The sequence below is a fragment of the Stylophora pistillata genome, chromosome 9, assembly GCF_964205215.1.
Source record: "Stylophora pistillata chromosome 9, jaStyPist1.2, whole genome shotgun sequence".
Classification (NCBI taxonomy): Eukaryota; Metazoa; Cnidaria; class Anthozoa; order Scleractinia; family Pocilloporidae; genus Stylophora; species Stylophora pistillata.
In genome coordinates, this window is record NC_142527.1 from 14,869,463 (window position 1) to 14,884,523 (window position 15,061).

General features: G+C 43.0%; 1 protein-coding gene across 1 annotated transcript; it reads left to right on the forward strand.

Annotated features, from left to right (window-relative positions):
- The first annotated feature begins 652 nt into the window (after window positions 1-652).
- LOC111324136 (uncharacterized) lies at window positions 653-14,592 on the forward strand. The gene is made up of 5 exons (XM_022927632.2): window positions 653-1,982; window positions 3,492-3,558; window positions 4,319-4,383; window positions 5,125-5,346; window positions 13,343-14,592. The coding sequence occupies exons 1-5, from the start codon at window positions 1,761-1,763 to the stop codon at window positions 13,808-13,810; spliced, it is 1,044 nt and encodes a 347-aa protein (XP_022783367.2). The 5' UTR covers window positions 653-1,760; the 3' UTR covers window positions 13,811-14,592.
- Window positions 14,593-15,061: the final 469 nt, after the last annotated feature.

Consider the following 15,061-nt stretch of genomic DNA (forward strand, 5'->3'; position numbering starts at 1 on the left):
AATGGATACAAACAGAAACTCGGCCTACTAGTCCGAAAACGAAGACAATGTTTCGACCTTTTCCCTTGGGTTAGAGTTCTTAAATGAGGCAGAAAAAGAGAAAAACAAAGGAAAAGCAGACTCGGCATCAGCGCCGTCACGATTCGCTTCAACTGATATTGTTGTCCGTTTTTCGCGTCGGATTTGATTCACAATTCCACCGGCTATGTTCTAAAACAATTGGTTCATGCTTTCAGCAGTGTACTATCGAGTTATGGAGCACGTGGGAAGTTTGGAGAGCACTCAAGAAGCTAGAGTTGCCCTCGGCTATTGCCTCGGGCAACTCTTACGCTTCTTTCGTGCTCTCCAAACTTCCCGCGTGCTCCATAACTCGATAGTGCACGCTATAGCATGAACCAATTGTTAATTAGTAAATTCAGGAGATTCCAGACTAATAAATGATAGGAAAAACACCCTGACAATTTTTTGGAGAGGAATTTATAGCATGACCTGGTCAAATCCCACCTGCTGGGTCACCAACGGATTGAGTAAACCTGTAGGGTCTTAAGCGGTCAGCGGTTATCTGACGCCTTTAATGGGTATGGTTGTGTAATGAGCATTCTTCTCTTTTTTTGCCTTGCGTAACCAACCTCCAGCCTTGGGTGACGCAAGCGTTCGAAGGCGTTCGTCGAGGGTAAGAGTAAACAGTAATTTTGGTCAGCGGGCAAATTATGAAACCCGCGAGTACGAGTATTGCGAAATCCCGCGAAAGGATGACATTTAAAAACCGAAGATAATTTTTGACTAAGACACTAGAATGCGTTATGACGGCGAGGACTCAGTAAATATGTGAAAATAATATATGTTTACTGCGCTTTCATAAAATGTATGAAAGCGTTCTTCGCAGTAATAAACCGTACTTATCTAGTAGGTGGAAATAAGGCCTGAAAAAATTTTAGGTCCGTACGGGATTTGAACCTATGACCTCTGCGATACCGGTGCAGTGCTCTACAAACTGAGCTAACAAGCCAACTGGGAGCAGGTCATTATAATGGTTCGTGTTAAACCCGCCAATAAATTTGAATAAATGAAAATCATATATGTGTACTGCGGTTTCATAAAATATACGAAAGCGCTCCTCGCTGCAATAAATTAACCCTATTTATCTAGTAGCGACTAAGTACTGTAGACATGACTTATTGACTTGCCCTGTTCTGCCAACAGAAGAGCGAACATGATAGGCATGCAATGTGTACTTTCACTGCTTATAACAAGTGTAAAATTATTAAGTCGTAAGTGAAAAAAGCTGTTCCTTCAATTTAAAACGGCAGTCACTTTGAGAATAAAGTAACCCTTTAGTTGCCTGTCATTATATTTGTAGTGAAGTCGCTGACGCCAAAACGGGCTGGCTTTCTCTATCTTGGTCTTGCATCGAGTTGGTGCACTTAAAACAGGTTGGGTACAAGTGCGGAATTCTCATTTTTCTCACGCTCTGCACCCACACGCGACATTTAGTTTTTAAGTTTAATACAGAAGTCACTATTCTCATTAAATCATGAGGTATTAAGGTACGAAATATTTACCTCACAAGGTATCTAGGAAGAAAGTGCATTTTCATTCGTTTTTGTATATCTTCATCCTTTGTTCAGTGCGATTTTACACACTTCGGGTTTGAACTTTTCGTGGGGAACACGTGCTGCATCTTACACGACGTATTTCAATTTTAACCGCTGTACTATAAACTTGTGTGTTCGACCATCTTGAGATTGCCCACTGAAATCATGGCTGAAGCTCTGGGAAGCGGCGGAGATAAGATTCTCCGAGAAGCAGTTCGGCAAAATCTAGATAAGTGGCTTAAAAAATTAGATTGTTCGGGAGATGTTGAAAAAAAGTTGGCATTCAAAATGAAGTTTGTGCAGAAACTGCGAGAGTCTCCGGTGGCTATAGAGACTGCACGAGCCAACGAACAACACTACGAGGTACCCACTGACTTCTTTCGAACGGTGCGTGAGCCTCCTTATATTCTATTTCGTTAACTTTTGGGTAGACGTAAGCATTAAAAACGAAGAAGTAGTTGAACTAAATTGTGTTCAGACTTGAGGTCGAAGGTCAAAGACAAAATAATCTCTTTGCTATGGTACCCCATTATAGATTTTTCAGTAGTTAAACAATTCAAGCCCTCCCTACATTAAAGATCTTTTGTCTCTTTGACCTGCCTCTATGCTGTTTCTTGTCTACACAACCTGTTCTGTTTGTTCCACGGGTCAACAGCTCTGCTCTTGGGATTGCGCTTTTGCCGCTCATGCTGCTCCTGCCTTGTGGAATCAGTTGTTACCATTACCAATCAGATCCTGTAACAGCCTAGCTACTTGTACGAAACAAGTCAAAACGTTTCGTTTTAGGAAAGTGTTCAGTACTAGTTTATAGCACTTAAGCTATTTTAATTTCAAATGAGAAAAAATGACTATTTATTATTGATCTTACGGATCCTTTAAGTCCACCATTTAGTTTATCTATTATTACTATCTATTATCTATTTTAACTTTTACCTATGGCAGCTTTCTTGTAATTAGGCATTTGGTGTAACTGTGTTTGTGATTGTTTTAGTCTATGATATATTTTACATATTTTAGATAGTTTTACATAGCGGGTCCACATCAGCTGATAGTTGCTGATGCAACTATTGCTCTCAATTGTAATTTTTGTAATTTTTAACTTGCTTTATCAAATAAAGAATTGATTGATTGATAATGTAATGTAAAGTGCTTTTGACTATGTGCATAGTTTTTATTGCTATATAAATGTTTGTATTATTATTTTAATTGTTATTGGCAATTATTTGACCCAATATAGACCCCATCTTACTCACTTTTAGGCATTAATGTAATTTTTGCAATCCCAACTTAGTCACTTTCTGTTCAATAGACAACTACCTTATTGACCCTCACTGAGGAGATCATCCTAAAATTAATTGACACATTTGTGAAACTAGATGTAGAACACTATTTACTTAACCCCAAAATACTGAAAATGTGCCACCCCATTCTAGTAACACTACTGAAAATGCAACCCCATTATAGCCAACCCAGTTGTGAAAACACAACCCTTCCAGCAGCACAGCCCATTAGTAAATTACCAGGAAGTACTTCCCTCTGGGTTATTGAATGGGGAAACTACTCGAGTTAGAATCAAAAGTAATATCAAAACGGAAATCTATTATTTTTCATTTATTGTATACCCATGCGTAAGTGCCCCTGTACAGTATAACAAACACATTGAACTTCTTTTGTTATACCTACTGGTTCAAGGAATTAAAAAGGTGATGATAAAACTAAAGCAAAACCACTTACCTATGGAAACAAAGTACGGATAGTATCACCTTATTTGGAATTCTGAAATTTTTAAGTGCATTGATTGGTTGGAAGAGATGCCTCGTAATGGTTGGTGCACACAATTTGATTAGTTATATATCATGCTACGGAAGTTTTACTCAAGTCAAATTGTTTTTACAGGTACTTGGAAAACGACTCAAGTATAGTAGCTGCTACTGGCCAGAAGATAATACAACACTGGACGGAGGTAACTTGAATGATGATGCATAATTTACTCAGGTAAAGGGAAAGTGCAGTAGTTAGAGCACTCACTTCCTACAGTTGTGGCTCTATATGATTCAGTTCCTGAACCTAGAGTCTCATTTTGGTTAAATCTCTTCTTTGCTCTCTCAGGCTTTTTCAGTCAGGCTTCTCCATTTTTCAACTCTCTTTCTATCTGACCTAGCACCAGTGGATGTAAAGGGGCATAGCTCATAGATTTCCACACCAAAATCCAGTCCATCACTTGATTTGAGTAGCTGTTTGCTCCCTCTCATGGATAATATAGTAACATGTTTTACAATGTACTAAACAAGGTTTGGTGTTTTGGCAATAAACAAGATCTTCATTGTAGAAGCACTTGATGTAACATAATGGTAACTCCTGCACAGTTTCATTTAGAACTTTAGTGCTTTACAACCCTATTTCACCAAGATAATTTTAGTACGAAAAAGGCTCAAAAGCTTGTCTTAAGACAGCAACTTTTTACCCCAACTTCTGAAAATTAAGGGCTTCATCCTGTAATGAGCAATCAAGATCTATTTTTATAGATCATGTTTTAAATACAATCTGGAGGATTCAGTTGTGCCATTGCCAGCATTTGTTGTTCTGAACATATTTTCAATTGGTAAAAGGTATAGACTCTAATCGTATTTTCATAAGTGTGATATATGTACAATACTACATTCCCTTTCCTCTCTTGGCACGTTAATAATTCATTAAAACTTAACATTGCTGTTGATTTATAGCAGAGGACTCTATGCTTAAGCTGGTTTGTGAAAGAGCCAAGGTAGAGGATGGGAACTCAATTATGGTGTGTACCTTTGCATAACTGAGCCTAGAGGGCTCCTAATGGTTGCTAAGGCTTTCTTACTAAGGCCCTAAGTGTGGTCACCACTTTTCTCAATTATCTCCAAAATTTAATAAATATTGTAAACCCTGTGCACTTTTTATGATGAAAATCTACATTATTGTTGAAAGTGGAAACTAATGTAGGCAACATCACCTAACCTCCAAGGATAACAACAAAGCTGCTATTTAAGATCTTTTTTAATTGGGAGTTAGAAGGGCAATTGAGGCATATTAGTAACTTTAATTTTTGGCATGAGGCTTAACAGAGGGGTGTGGTTTATTTCAATGTTTATGTTCCAGAGCATTTTAAATTGAGTAGTTCAGAAAACTCACACCACCCTCTCAACAGATCAGGTTTAAAACTTAACCAGTGGTTGCTTTGTTACATTCATTTTCCTGTACTTTCAGCCATTCACTAACTTGTCTTAGCTTTGTGTTCAAATGGGCTCCCTGTGATATTTTCGTTTCCTTAGACAGACTATTGTTATCACTGTGGTTTTGATTAAACAATACTCAATCGAAACATGCTTTTATACCACTTACTTACAAAACAGACCCTTCACAAAGTATGCACTGATAAACTGTACTTTCAGTAAGTCTCAAATAGGGAGAGCTCTGCTGAAATCCAGAGAACATGTTCATGTGTGAGATGAAAGTAATGCATATTGCTGACAGAACTGAAGAACTGTTTGTTGTTACACAGGACCTGGGCTGTGGATGGGGAAGCTTGGCTCTGTGGTTGTGTGAGCAGTATCCTAACTGTGCAGTGACAACTGTATCTAACTCCAAGACTCAGCGTGAGTGGATTGAATCTGAGGCTAAAAGGAAAGGTTTCGGTGCTAGAGTGAATTGTATCACTTCAGATGCTAATGTGTTCAACACTTCCTTGAGATTTGACCAAATCATTTCCATCGAAATGTTTGAGGTAAGAACTGTCACCTGTGCCACCTTAGCTTATCACTGTATTTTAAGCATCGGCTGTGTTCCTAATGGGATGACATTATAGGTGAGGTAGGGTGAGGTACTTTAACGAAACAAAAGGTGATTCAAATTTCTTACAATTTTTAGGAAATAACTTGATAGGCATTTCAAGTCATTTTCTGTTCCTTGGCTGGCCACCATTTTGTTTTACTTTACAGTGACCACTGCAGACACAATTAACAGAGAGAATGCTCTTAAAAATGAACAGATAAATTAATGAAACTTAAATGAGGCGAGGTTTTTGATACCAAACTTTTATTTGATGATTTTTTCCCTTATTGTTACACGGGAGATCAAGAGAAGGTCCCCACAATACTTATTTTGTCTCTTTAGTTAGTACGTGCGCTATGATTGGTCAATTCAGCGGGCCGTATTTCACTCTATGGCCTGCTAAATTCAAAGGGTTCTTTGAATCAAATTCTTCCCTCGCTATTTGAACCTAGAGATATGATAACTATCTTATTAACCTCATTTTCACGGTCCATACGGTAAATTGCGGGGTTTTTTTTGCTTGGATTTACGGCCCGTGAGCTTTGCGCTTGGGCCGTAGATCGAAGCGGAAAAAAATTTGTTTCGTAACTCACAGTGCGGACCTCGAACGCGGTTAGTAAAAGGTGTGTAGCGAACAACACGATTACGGAAAGCTTATTGTCATGCATACTGTAAACTCCACGTTTAATTTTTTTTCTTCAGAGTTCCACACCGTCGTAAATCAGCCTCTCTACCTATGTCGCTCCACGTCGCTTCAAAATTCTCTGAATCTTTTGCAAAACCCTTTGCGAACTTTACGAACTAACTTAGATACTAACTTCAAGAAACTAGAGATCCAAAGTACTTATTTATAAAAGAGAAACGAAAAAGGTCACGTGCACGTGAACTTGTCGCATTGCTGGAATTCACATGCTACGTTCTTAAATATTTTAGTGGGCACACACAAATAAGACACGACAGCGGCCCCGCAAACGTCAAGGCCAGTTTACACGTTTGCCAATCAGGATAAGTGTTTGTCCTAGCCATCCAATAAACACAGTTTAACAACGGGGCGGTGTAGCTCCGTGCCAGAAGTCTTCACCTTGGCGGATCGCACTCTTGAATCCCGTCCTACAAAGGCCTCCGTCACACGACCCAAATTCCACTTGTTACGGGGAACATTCTCTTCCATGATGAGCACCAGATCCCCAACTCTAACATTTCGTTGATCCTTGAGCCACTATTCTCTTTCAGTCAAGGTCGGTAAATATTCGCTGATCCATCTTTTCCAAAAGATGTCGGTTAGGTATTGGGCCTTTCTTCACTACTTCCTGCCCAAATGGTCTTCCTTGACAAAAACCCCTGGAGGCAATCCGGTCACCTTCCTTTGCAGCAAGAAGTGGTTGGGGGTCAATGCTTCCAAATCGGCAGGGTCGTCCGAGGCTGCTACAATTGGGCGGTTGTTCATGATGAATTCCACTTCGGTGAACAAAGTTCGCAGCGCGAATTCACTTAGCAATCTATCTCCCACGATAGCCTTCAGGTGCTTCTTCGCACTCTGCACCAGCCTTTCCCAGACTCCGGACATGTGTGCCGCCGTAGGAGGGTGGAAAGTCCACTTGACTCCTTTCTGCTGCAATTCTTGGTAGATCTTAGTGTTTTTCCAGCCTTTGATTGCATCTTACAATTCACGTTCCCCCCCAACAAAGTTAGTCCCTCTGTCCGATCTGATTTCCTCGGGGGGTCCCCTTCGGCTGACAAACTGTCGCAAGGCCATAATGAAATCGTCAGTCTCAATGACGGCACTAGCTCCAAGAAAACGGCTCGCGTTGTTAAACAAGTAAACAGCATCCCCTGCGTTTTGCTGAACCGCGGTCCCATTTAACCATTAGTGGCCCGAAGAAATCGACGCCGGAGAACGTGAAGGGTGGTTTGTACGGTTGCAAGCTCTCTTTAGGCAAGGGGGCCACGATCTGCTTCATTGGTCTCTCATTCGACCGGCAATTTCTGATGATGCTCTTCGCCAATCCTCTGCCTCCGAGTATCCAGAACATTTTCCTCGTCTGCGCCAGGGTCTGCTGCTTACCAGCATGGGCCAGACGTTCGTGACAGCAGCGAACAATCAGCTGACTAACGTTGTGTTTCTTTGGGAGTATGATTGGGTGCTTTTCGTTGTAGGACAGTCCAACTGCTTCCTCCAGCCGGCCTCCAACACGAAGAACCCCCTCCGCCAGCACCGGTTTCAACTTCACAAGCCTGCTGGAGCTCTTTACTTTCTTATTGGCCTTAAGGTCTCTCACTTCTTCAGCGAAACTTTGAGCCTGGACTAACCTCATGACTAGCAGGGTTGCTTCTTGTAGCTCCTCTGTGGTTAATGCTTCTGTACTTGAAGAAGTTTTGCGGTTCCTTAGTCAATGGCAAAAGTGCACTAGCCAAGCGACGCAACGTTGCAACTTCAACCACGAGCCATAGTAAGTCATCATCTTGTAAACAGGCCGGTCGCTCGTGCATGGAGCTTCTGGGTTGAGTCCAGCGTCAGGATTTGTAGTTTTGATTGAATGAACTTGCACTCCATTCCGAACTTCTGGATCGTTTTGCAAGACTTCGCCAATCTCGGCTTCAGGCCAGTTCTCTTCTGATTCCCATAGATACTCTGGTCCCTTCCACCAACGATACTGATCAATCAACTTCTGGGGCTTCAAACCACGGGAAGCGTCGTCGGCTGGATTCAATTTTCCTGGGCAGTGTCTCCATTGGTCTGGGCTGGTTATCTCACGAATCTCAGCAATTCTGTTGGCTACGTAGGTGTGAAAACGTTTGCTTTCATTTTTGATATACTGCAAGGTAGTTTGAGAGTCGGTCCAGACCACCACTCTGTCAATCCTGTAGGTTAACTCCTCTCGACAAACTTGATAAATCCTGGCAGAAAGCGTCGCAGCCTGCAGCTCTAGTCTTGGGATTGAAATCGGCCTCACCGGCATCGCCTTTGACTTGCCAATCAGGAAGGAGCACTGAATAGAACTATCTTCATAGAGAAACCGCAGATAGGAGCACATGCCATATCCCTCATCTGACGCATCTGAGAAGTGGTGAAGAGAAATTTCTTTGACCTCTCCGTGTCGCTGGAGATGGCATCTCGGAATCTGTACTTGCGTCAAAGCGGATAGCTCAGACTTCCATAGTTCCCAATGAGCAAGCTCACTCTCTGGGATAGGATCATCCCATGCTAACTGTAATTTCCACAGCCGCTGCATGATTTTCTTTGCTTCCAACACAACTGGACAGACGAAACCCATAGGATTGTAGAGAGAACTAATAGTTGACAGGATCCTTCGTTTAGTGGCCGGTTTGTCGGGTTTGAAGACTTCAAATTGGAAGACATCTTTCTCGACGTTCCACAAAACGCCCAGCGCCCGCTCAATAGGCAGCTGATCCAAGTCCAGGTTTACAGTCGGCCGCACCCGTTTATCTTCGGGTATGCTCGCTAACACTTCTCGGCTATTGCTCGTCCACTTAGTCAGACGAAATCTTCCCTTCTCCAGTAGGGCCATCAATTCGTGTGCCAGTGAAATCGCTTTGCCGGGTGTTTCTACGGCCTTCAACAGATCGTCAACGTAAAAGTCCTCTTGGACGGATTTAACAGCTTCTTCACTAAAGATCTCCTTGTTATCGTCAGCGGTTCTTTTGAGGCAGTAGTTTGCGCAGCTTGGAGAACCTTTCGCGCCGAAAATGTGAAAGACCATCTGGTACTCCTCAGGGGGGTTACTGAAGTCAGCGTCTTCCCACCATAAAAACCGAAGGGCGTCGGCATCCTCAGCAGGTACTTTCAGCTGGAGGAACATAGATTGTATGTCTGCTGCAAGTACGATGCGCTCTTGTCTGAACCTCAGCAACACGCCAAGCAAACTGTTTGTTAAATCTGGTCCTCGATTCAGCTGATTGTTAAGAGAAACTCCATCATGTAATGTCGCGGCATCAAATACCACACGAATTTTTCCCGGTTTGTGTGGGTGGAAGACACCATGGTGTGGTAGATACCACGTCCTGGGGCTCCGAGCCGCAGCCTCGTCTTTCGTCAACTTTCTTGCATATCCTTTTCTCAAGAGGTCGTCCATAGAGTTCCGGTACTTACAGCACAACTGTTCATCTGCGCACAGGCGTCTTCTCAGGGAACGAAGTCTAGCTACAGCGGTCATTCTGTTATTTGGTAACCAAGGACTCTCATGCTTCCACAACATTCCGACCTCGTAGTGGCCATCTACTAGGCGAACGGAACTATTGAGCTTGCTTAAAGCTTCTCGATCCTGGACTTACATCCCTTTCCTACTACTGCTGATCGAATTAATGTTCTCCAAAGCAATAAACTGACTCATTTGCTGGTCTAACGTCTCGTTGCCGTACCTCAGAAAGTTTACGTTCGCTTTGTTAAATTGGCTTGTAATGTTGCCATTAAGTGGACCCATAATAGCCCACCCAAATAGAGTACGAACCGCATATGGTTCTCCCACTCCTCCGACGCGAACTTCTTCGTGTATGTGAGCTTCAGGGACGTTTGCTCCTATTAGCAGCGTGACTTCTTCTCCACCAATCTCTGGAGACGGTTTAAGTGCTCCCATTTCGTCAGGTCCTGCGGCCTAGATATGTTCACATGGAGGTGTTCGACAACCTTGACATCCTTAATCTCAATTCGATGGCCTTCTGGACGACCTTCCATCGATAAAACAGTCAGGTCTACTCTGCCCACACGTACTGTTGACTCCCCAGTCAAGGTACAAACTGCCAAGGACTCGAAACTCTTCACCCTCAACCTCAGTTTGTCGGCGGTAGAATTAGCGATAAACGACTCCTTGCTTCCCGTGTCAAGCAATGCCCACGTGCTCACTGAGTTCCCATTCTCTCCTTCCACTCTTACAGGGACCACTTGCAGAGCAACCTTCTGCGAGGTGAATGCTGTCGGACTGCACGTCTTGTAGGAGGCGAACTTGGCAAAATGTACCGTACTACTTGTCGGGGTTTCACTGTCACCACCTTTTGCCGTAATTACATTCGCAGATACTCTAACCTGATCCTGGTTTTGACCAGAAGAGGATGCCCTACCATCGCGTATCATCGTGTTAGCAGTTACTTCGTCTTGGTCTTGGCTTTGGCGGGGGGTTTCAACACAGTCCAACGCAGCGTTGTGCAAGAGGAAGTGATGTTTCTGTGGGCATAGGTTGCACTTCGATTTGGCAAAGCATTGGGAGAGGTAATGTCCCTTCCTCAGGCAATTAAAACAAAGACCTCTACCTCGAACAAAGATTCGTCGCTGTCTTACAGTCATGTTCTTAAATTTCAGCGCATTCGGCCAAATTGTGGGACGGCCCCACAGTTTATACATTTAACTGGATGGCCTGTACCTCGTGGACCATTCCGGCCAGGTAGGTTCCGGCCAGGCAGAGAAAGCTGCGTTGCTAGCGTAGTCACTCTATCATCAGTTCTGCTGGGAGGAGGCACTCTCGAATTTCTCTTGGTAGATACACTAGCGGCTCTGCTCGTTTCGCTAATTCGTCCGAAGATTGGATCATTTACAGCATCTGCGCGTTTCTCTATGAAATCCACCAGGTCTTTAAAGCTGGGGCAACATCCCTCGCTCGCGGATTCCTTGCACTTCATCTCTCCATCTAGCCTGCTGGACAGTAGGCAGTTTACTGGACATTTTCCCCAGGTTAGAGAGGCTCATTTCTGACAGGGCGTTCATTTCTTTTAGGGTCTCGTACAAGGTCCTGCCACAATCGGCAAACTCTCTCAGGCCTTCTCTGTTACTGTTTGAAATGTTTGGTCCTTCAATTAAAGCGTCAACACATGCTTTGGCTATCATGTGAGGCTAGCCAAATCTTAGCTGCAGTAATCGCATAGCTTTCTTGAATCCACCAGGTGTGCCGTCGAAACCTGCTACCGCCCTTTTTGCCTTGCCCTCGAGAAACTGCAACAAACGAGTCATCTTTTGTTCATCAGACAGATTCTGAGACTCCACCATCAGATGGAAACGTGTTTTAAATTTGAAGAACTCGCATGGATCTCCGGAAAACTTCATCACCTTCATCACAGTCAAATTCATGTTAGCGACAACCCTCTCGAGAACACTAGTACTGTCAGCATTAATAAGCTTGGATGTAGCTCCACATTCACTGTTTCGCTGAGGGAAAGGAGGAGGCCTTGGATTCAATGTTGATCTTGGGACCTCCTCAAGAATTCTCGGAACTGGAACGATGGTACGCGTCTGAGCCGCTTTCAGGCAAGACTCAGGAATAAATGGTTCAAGCTTCTCCATCACTCGCGGATCAGAGTACTGTACTACCTCCTCCAACGCAACCGGCTTAGTATGATGATGGGCACTCCTTTAGACCCTTCGCTTCCCTTGTCTGAATCCAAATGTTCATAAAAACGTGTCCTTGTCCGAGCTAAATCGGCTTCGTTCTCGGCGTCAGCTATTTCATTTTCTAACAGCAACAGCCGCTGTTTCAACTTTCTCTCTTTAGCTCTCTTTAATTGCGTCAATTTCGTTTCGGCCAAAACGCTTTCCACTGCGGCATTTTCACGTGATCTTACACCACGACTTGAACTACGACCTGAACGTCTCGATTTTCGAGAGCCAGTCGAAACAGAACTTTGTGCATCTCCAGGAAGACTAACACACTTTTCGGAAACACCTGGTTCCTTAGCTGAGAGCGCGCTGCTTTCCGTTACTCCACTCTGAAGTTCTGCAGGGGCCAGGAACTGCTCAATTAGAAAGCAGTATGTTTCGTACGCTCGCGTCTGATCATTGAAGCGATCTATTTCATTCGCTCTTTCACTATCCCCCGGTAAATGGCTTATAATTTCATTGTACACGAAACAATACCGCGCCCGTTGATCCTGTAAACGACGACTCAGCTCCGTTACTTCGCTTGTAAAACGATAATCCTTGAGCACTTCGTCTAAACGGCCAAAAATCTTTGTCATCTCGCCGAGGTGACCAGCTTTCGACCTTTTCTAGACAGTAATTCTTTCTTGTGGCACACCTTGTTCTCGAACGTCGTTGCTGTCGACCAAACTGTGCGACTCCATACGCAGAAATTATTTATTCATCTGTAGAATTTCGCAGAATCCACAGAATTTCGAAGAATTGTAAACTCCAGGTTTAATTTTTTTTTCTTCAGAGTTCCACAGCGTCGTAAATCAGCCTCTCTACCTATGTCGCTCCACGTCGCTTCGAAATTCTCTGAATCTTTTGCAAAACCCTTTGCGAACTTTACTAACTTAGATACTAACTTCAAGAAACTAGAGTTCCAAAGTACTTATTCATAAAAGAGAAACGAAAAAGGTCACGTGCACGTGAACTTGTCGCACATCTGGAATTCGCATGCTACGTTCCAAATATTTTAGTGGGCACATACAAATAAGACACGACACATACATTTTCTCCAATGGTCCACCCAAAAAGGGGCAGGACCTAGTCTCCTTCGCAGCCGTTTTTAGGCTCGTCACGCAACGCTCCTCCCCACAACAACAGTTTGTGGGGAGGAGCGTTGCGTGACGAGCCTAAAAACGGCTGCGAAGGAGACTAGGCAGGACCGGGAACAAAGAATTATATCCAGTTGCAATTACCTCTTGTTACGCACCAAGGGGAATAAATACAGCTATATTGTTACTCTGATCATGCTCTTACCACTATAGTATGCCAGAGACGGTCTAAAGGTGACTTTCCCGTGCAGAAGTTTTTAGGTCTGTAAACACTGCCATGTACCATTTCTTTATAGAGACCAGCCATGCACCATTGATTCCCCGGAAAGTTGGATCTAGGTTCATTTTGTCAGCGTTTACTGTACTCAATTGCTTTCGTCGAAATTTGGGTATTCGGTCGATTTGTACCCAAGTTTGAGTCGTTTCGTTTTCGATTATGAGGCAATTTTCGATTAAAAAAGGCCTCTAATTGGATCTTTTTTTTGCAGCACATGAAGAACTATGAAGAGTTAATGAGTCGAGTGGCCAGCTGGTTGAAGCCAGGTGGTTTGTTGTTCGTCCAGATTTTATGTCACCGCGAGTTTGCTTACAACTTCAACACGAAGAAGAATTCAGACACGGAGTGGATGGCTCAGAATTTCTTCAGTGGAGGCACAATGCCCTCGTCTGACTTATTGTTGTATTTTCAGAAAGATTTGGCCATCAAACATCACTGGCAGATCAATGGAAATCATTACGCTCGTACCTTAGAAGCCTGGCTGCTCAAAATGGATAAACAACAAGCCACAGTGAGGGAGATATTCCGCACCACATATGGCAGCCATCAATTAGATGAGCACGTTTTCAATTGGCGCATGTTCTTCATTTACTGTGCCGAGGTGTTTGCCTTTAGGGGTGGAAACGAGTGGATTGTAGCACACTATCTCTTTCAAAAGAACGTAGTTAGTAGCTTGTAGCTTGTAGAATCCAAGTGAATGAACAATACAGTTTTGGGCGGGAGGTGGGTTAAGAAGGTCATATATATGAATCAATCACGTGTTTAATAACTGTACGATATAAACCAAGTTTGTTTGGCCGCTACGGGAAGGATTTATGATTTGCCTTAAGGTTAATGCAAACTTATAAAGGCTAAAAGTTTGTAAAGAAACTGTGGTGCTGCGTCGGTGGGGGTAACAAGGTAATTTGGTTATATTAACTCAGTTGAAATTGTGAATTGGCCACCGTAACGAATAAAAAAGCTGACGTTTCGAGAGTTAACCCTTCGTCAGAGCGAATGCAAACTTAGATTTTGTTTCAATACGGAATGAACTCACGTGAACTTCTTAGTTTAATTGACTGTCTCAAAGTTGTGCTGTTCCTTTCGGAAAACAAGCGTTTCCTGCTAAAAATGCTTCAAACATCTTTCTTTCGGGAGGAACGAAGCATACCGGTTCTTATAGTTTGCCGCTAAATTTTCTCTGATTCTTATTGGTTTAAATTGATCACGCGACGCGATAGTGTTCATCCGTGGAGAGAGACTATCAGCCCATAGTGCCCCTCCGCGGTAAATACCCGGATGGATAGTAGTCATCCGTGAAAAATTTTGAATGGTTTGACGGCCGCGAAGTTAGGGAGATCGGAAAAAACAGTAACTTTTCAATTCTGACAGGTCTAAAGTATTATTTAGCCAATGTAAGGTTGCGAATTATTGGCATTTGTGACATACTGTACGCATTAATAAATATTTGATTGATCTGCATTTAGTGGATTTGACTGTTTTTCAACTGGCGCGCGGAAGAACATTTAGTGGTGAATAATAAAGACAATTGTGTTTTTGTCTCGGAACTATCGGTCTGATAGTTACTCCTTGGAAATTTGATGTTCTTAAAATTAGCATATTTGTTTTAAGAACATCAAATTTCCACGGGGCAACTAGCAGTCGATAGTTCCTCGACAGAAACACTCTATTGTTTAAATGTTGTACCTCGTTAGGGTAGCCAATCAGATCACAGCCGAGTTTGTTTCAATTTTCCTGCCTTTGGACTGAATGGTGGCATACGTTCCTGTTCGTTTTTACTGGACAAAGGGAAACGAATCACCATTATTCGGTTTTGTAAACAGCTGTTGCAAAATCAGATGCTTTGTTGTTTTTTTTTTTATACTTATTCTCCCTACTCAGCGACAGAGCGGAGGTAATTACGCTTTTGCAGCGCGAGACTTTGAAGTTG

What these genes read in the sequence shown, in the direction of transcription:
- LOC111324136 (XM_022927632.2), top strand. Translation starts at nt 1,761, where the DNA reads ATGGCTGAAGCTCTGGGAAGCGGCGGAGATAAGATTCTCCGAGAAGCA. An exon ending in CCACTGACTTCTTTCGAACG is followed by an intron (nt 1,983 to 3,491) that starts GTGCGTGAGCCT and finishes TTGTTTTTACAG; the next exon opens with GTACTTGGAAAACGACTCAA. An exon ending in TAATACAACACTGGACGGAG is followed by an intron (nt 3,559 to 4,318) that starts GTAACTTGAATG and finishes GTTGATTTATAG; the next exon opens with CAGAGGACTCTATGCTTAAG.